This window comes from Lepidochelys olivacea, assembly GCF_965140295.1.
Source record: "Lepidochelys olivacea isolate rLepOli2 genome assembly, chromosome: 24".
Classification (NCBI taxonomy): Eukaryota; Metazoa; Chordata; order Testudines; family Cheloniidae; genus Lepidochelys; species Lepidochelys olivacea.
This window is the reverse complement of record NC_140434.1, coordinates 4,441,343-4,447,033: the sequence shown is the minus strand read 5'-3', so window position 1 is coordinate 4,447,033 and position 5,691 is coordinate 4,441,343. Positions and strand designations below refer to the sequence as shown.

Here is a 5,691-nt window from a genome sequence, read left to right as displayed (position 1 = left end):
GCCAAGACTTTTGTTAATTACTTGTAGAAAGCCTCGCCCACCAGTCAATGAGTTGCCAGCTGGGTCCCTCCCACTGAAACACAGCGCAGCTCCAGAGGATGAGAAAATATTTGCTCATGTCTTCATTGCTGCATGCCTGCAAGCAACTGTCTGTTTAGGCAGGAACAGAGGAATGTGGAGAGCCAGCTTTGCCAATGTCTCAGTGACTGAGGCACCAGGTATGGATTCCTAGAGCCAAATCTCTGGTTGAGGTAAATCAATTGTAACTCCATGGCGGTCAATGGACCTAAACTGCTTTACACCAGCTGAGGATCTGGCCCACTGCATCATATCATGACAGCAGCTGAGTCAGCCTGTTATGATTCAGAGACAAATTAAATGAGTTCAGCACAACTGTTGCATGAGGATGACAATTTAAATGCAAGTCCTAGCACTGGAATGGGGCTAGGGAGAAATGGGTTCCGTTAGCCTATAGATTCAATAGATTAGGTTACAAAACAGACAGACTGGATTAGATTAATAATACTTACCTCTTGCTTCCCAACCTCACATTAAAGATTGTGAAGCAATTTAAGACCTATTGGTGAAAAGCATTATACAAGAAATGGGTGTTGTTATTGTTATCTCCTGCTTTTCCTCAGTAGATCTCAAAGCACTTTACAAAGGAGGTCTGTAGCATTATCATCATTTTATAGATAGGGAAACTGAGGCACGGAAGGGTGGAGTGACTTGCCCAAGGTTACTCAGCAGGCCAATGGCAGACCCAAAACTAGACTACATGTCTTCCAAATTGGGCTCCTTTGTGCTATCCATTGGTTTAGAGAGTAGATTAATTGAATTAGATTAGAAAATAGATGGATTAGATTGTATTTGGTTATATATTGAATGGATTATTTTAGATTGTGGATTAGATTGATTCAGTTTGGTATTGGATGTGTTCATTTGTGTTAGTGTCCACAGTATGCTAATTTCTAGAGATTCAAGATTGAAGAGATTAGATGCATAAATTTATGGACCAGATGGGTTAGATGAATTAGGTTAGACAGAGGTAATAAATTGGTTTCTATTATTATGGAGGTGTCGATCATGACTCCACAATCAAAGCTGAGTTGTTTATTGCCCTTAAAGAGGAGTTTCAACCTTTGTATTTTGTATGAAAAATAACCCGTACCCTCCCCAAATTTACAGTGCTTACTCTTTGAGCACAGAATTAATTTTCTGAGAATTTACAAATAAATATGTTTGTTAGTTTATTAGTGTAAATTAACCCAAATCTAGATCCTGGAAGAAATTTAGTATCCATCAGTCTTTTTTTTGGCCCAAATGTTGTTAACAACAGAATAACACAGGCACTTGAGCATGTTAACCAGGTGAACTGGATAAATTAGTTTGTAATTTATCTGAATTGTTGTATCTAATTTTTATGACTAGACAGACTAAAGGCAGGCTCAGCTCAGGTAACTCTTAAGGAAGGCCATTGTCAGATAAGGTAGTTCAACCAATCACCGCACTTCTTCAAAAGCTAATTTGCATGCAACAACGCTGTTGGTTGTAATGACCCACCAGTAAGGGACTGGTCAGTTGTGTCAAGAGTTCTCATGGGTAGGTTGTTTGACATGCACAGTTAAGGCACTCTTGCCATGGTTTCATAATGTTATAAGGGAACAAAATATAGGAAAAAGTAAATGTGTCTTTAAAAAGCAGTTGTATCTAATTTAGGACCAAAATTATTTAAAAAGTCTTAATTGTAATCATATGTTTATTGCATGATGTCACGGCAGGGCAGAGTTAAGGTTGTTTGGATAACTTTGTTGTACATTTCTTACTATAAAATCTGCATTTCTTTTAAATGTATCTTTAACTCTGAATTTCCTGGATTTACGGTGTGTGGTTTTTGGGATACTTACGACATATCTGAAATGCCTTTTAGCTTTTAAATTACTGACACATACTCTCAACCTTAACTCAATTGTAAAGTGTTTTTTGGTCTACATTCAATGGATTTGGGTAGATATGAGATTAGATGGATTGGACTGCAGAATAGTGCTAGGTGAAAAATGAATGTTTTGATTTGCTGGCAATTCTGAAAAAATTCCCCCCCCCCCAAAAAAAATGTTTTGGATTAAACTGAAAACAAAATTTTTGAAATTTTCAGAGAATTGAAAATTTTTTTATTTTTTTTAAAAAGGTTTTAAAAAGTTTTGCTTTTGAGTAGTGAATTTGAATGAAATTTCTCAACAGAAAGTGATCTCAAACCAAAACAATCCATCTCATTTTCAAAAATGTCATCAGAACAAAACGTTTTGATCTTTTCTAAAAAAAATTGTTTTTTATTCAAAACAAATGATTGGGTGAATTCGATGTGAATTCGCAAAACAATTCAGTGTTATAGAATCAGCAATTTTCACCAAAAAAAAGTTTGAACCAAAAATTTTTGCCCAGTTCCAGGTTGTCAATTAGCTGAAAAGGAGAGAAAGTTTGGTCTCCCAACTGGGGGCAGAGAAGCTGTGTCAGCCTGTATTGTGTATAAATTCTATGCTCCTAATAAAGCCTGTACTGTTTATAAATTCTTTCACACATCTCTATGGGCAGGCAGTGGGTGTGGGGAACCGAGAGTGTGATTTCATTTTTTCTCTGCATCTGCATTTGCTGAGAGGTGTTTGTAACATACAGAGACAGTGCGAATTCCAAGACTCGAGAAAGCAGAGGCGGAGAAACGCTGAATAAACTAAAACAGCCTTTGGAAAGTGACGTGGACACATTTTTTTAATTTTAAAGGCTCTGAATCAGATTCTGATCTCCGTTAACTTCAGTGGAATGACACTGGTGTAACGGGAGTTACTCCAGATTTGCGGCTGTGTAAAAGAGATTGAAATCTGGCTCACAAAAAAACAAAAGAAAGTGGAATGAACATGTTGTCTGCTGCCCTCCCATTAGTCACTCTGCTTGTCTGTTGTATACTTTTCCTTAGCCTGCATCTGTCTTAGGATGGCCCAATGGTTGGGGCAATCGCCTTGACCTTGGTAGAGCTGGGTTCAGTTCCCTGCTTTGCTGCAGACTCTTTGGGTGATCCTGGGCAAGTCACTTAGCTTCTCTGTGCCTAGTTTCACCACCAGTACACTGTGGCTAATTGCTCTGCCTTACAAGTGTGCTGTAAGGATAAGTACTGTGAAGTGCTTTGAGATGTACTGCTTACAAAAGCCCCATATAGGAGCTAGGTATTGTTAGCTTTTGGGAGCAGGGAGCCCTTAGATGCTATCTTAATAACCATAGAAATGTAGGACTGGACACGTTGATAATTCTGCCACTGAGTTGACTTTAATGCCAATGATGTCAGCCTTGCGTTAACCCAGTGCAAGCAAAAGAAGGACCAAGGCCATAGTTGGCTCTAAATTTTAGGCCAACTCCCTAGCTGCTGTAAATCAGCGTGGCTTGACTGAAGCAACATCAATTTGTACCAGCTCAGGGTGTGGGCCAGTATTATTTCCTGCATCCTCAAAGACCAAATCAAACTGGGTATGTGTACAAGGCAAACCCCCACCCCTTCGGCAGTGAGTCTCAGCGTCTAGGTCAGCTGACTCAGGCTCACACAATGGGGCTAAAAAGAACAGTGTCGATGTTCCCATCCCAGCTAAAGCCTGGGATCTCAGACCCACCCTCCCTTGCTGGGTTTCAAAGCCCAGCCACCAGCCTGAGCAGGAACATCTACACTGACCCAGGCTCTGAGACTCGCTACCACAGGTCTTCTTTTACAGTGTAGACATACCCACCGGGGCGGAAAAAAAAGGGGGGGACCAGTTAAAGACTCTGTTCCACAAACTACCTGGCAGCTGTTAATTACTAAAGCTGAGTTCACCCCTTACGCTACTCAGGGCAAAATTTCATTTGGATGTAGCCAGTTGAGGAAATATGTGTTCCCAGATTTACTCATATTGCTCCAGATACTCTCAAATGCTGGAGTCCCTTTTACACAGCCAGAGAGGTGTAAAGGGGCCCAAGCGTAAATGAGAATCTGGCTTCTTACCCCTGCTGGTTGACACAGATAAAACTCAAGTGACCTCAAACAAAGCAATTACCCAATTAATCATTAAACCTAAGATTTCAATCCATTTATCTTCATGCTTCATCTGTTTTTTTTAAGCCAATCAAAACATTATGCAATCAACAAACAGGGTTCTTTAATGAGATCTAGCTCTAGAAATGGCTGCTTATCTAATGCAAACATTGGCCCTGGTTCACATTTACACGGAGGTCCCTTAGTAGCGTAAATGGGACTTAAAGCAGTTATAAATTACATTTACGCTCGCTCCTTGGAGGCTGTTTTCGTGCTGCCAGAGTGGTTAAAGGGGGGGGGGGTGTCCCAGTGTAAATTCTCTCCTTTTTATTGTTTGCCTTCTCACATATAGGGCCAGATTCTCCCCTGGGGTAAATCCGTGTCATGCTGAAGCTGAGGGAGCTGCGCTGATATACGCCAGCTGAGGATCTGGCCTGTGGAGCGAAAGTGGTTGCTTATTTTAGTCTGAGCGGGAGGAATCAGCTGAGTTTTGTCCGGTTCTGATGCCCGTGTTTGGCTAGAACTTAAAGAAACTGGAAAGGGCTGGATAGCTAAACGGACTTGTGATGGGTCTGGCAGTCCTTCAGTTCTAGGTCGCTGGTTTCAGTTAATTTCCTGCTGGTAAAAGTCACCCTGAGCTGCTGGGACCATAGGAAATGAGCACGATGGATCTCAGCCCAGTTCCCAGCAGAGAGGTGTCCGCATTGCAAAAGTAACCACCTGGCTGGCAGACTCTTGGAGAGACCAAGGGTTGAACTGGTCGTGAAGAGTGCACAGGGCCCTCAGAGGCAAGCCTTGCATGGGAAAGATGAGGTGTATAGGGAGGAGCGGAGAACAATCTTTACCTGCTCTTGGGGAAATAGAAGGCTCCAGTTTCTGGGCTGCAGCATTCACCAGAGCTCAATTCAATGCAAAGTATTCAGAGAAACTCTTCGGAGGATAAGTCCTTCTCCAATTTCTCTTGTCCCCTTAAAAAATAAAAAGGGGTTGGGAGGTAGATCCTAAAATATAACATATATGTATAAATTAATGTCATAACACAGAGTCTCAGGCCTGTAAGATATTTGGCTTAGCCACACAAGGCCTGAGGCCTGAACTAGATTGACATGACTTGTTCACCAAGATCACTAGTTAACGCGGTAGCCGTAAATTGCCAAGATTACAGGACAAGCCGTGCTAATTGCTGATGTTTTAGAAAAGCTGTCACAATGTATCTGTTAATTTGGCAAGATGACTGGTAGAAACTTCTTGGGGAATTTTAGCTCGGCCACACGTCGCTATGGCAACTGTGTGACGCCCATGTTAATCAGTGAAAAGGGAACTAACAAGGCAGCATATGAGAAAGGGGGCATCCCTAAATTAGTGGGAGGAGGAAGTCTGGACAAGGGGCAAAGGGCTGGAATACTTATGGGTAGGTCTGAGCATTAGTAGGTGAAAGCGTAACTCAGGCTAAAGATGTGGGCCAACATGTCGGGAGGCACTAGCATTATGACGAAGATGATGATGAAGAAAATAGTGACTGACAGTCCAGGTTGCCCCAGCAGGAGATGTGAATGATGCTAGTCACAGTGCTAAACACCCTGAACGTCTGCTGTTGGACTTCAGTGTCCGGTGGCCTGGTTAGCAGATTTGTTGCT

At 41.8% G+C, this 5,691-nt stretch overlaps 1 protein-coding gene across 7 annotated transcripts in view; it reads left to right on the top strand.

The window, feature by feature from the left end:
• HAPLN2 (hyaluronan and proteoglycan link protein 2) overlaps positions 1-5,691 on the top strand; it is a 28,524-nt gene that overhangs the window by 7,220 nt on the left and 15,613 nt on the right. For 5 of the 7 annotated variants that reach the window (XM_084613505.1, XM_084613509.1, XM_084613507.1 and 2 more), the window contains exon 1: positions 66-218. The exons of 1 other annotated variant lie outside the window; for it this stretch is intronic. In XM_084613505.1, the coding sequence (XP_084469631.1) occupies positions 173-218 (46 nt within the window). In that variant the 5' untranslated portion in view covers positions 66-172. Of the gene's footprint in view, positions 1-65; positions 252-5,691 lie in introns of those variants that run through there. One more of the 7 variants, XM_084613510.1, reaches the window with a different exon arrangement.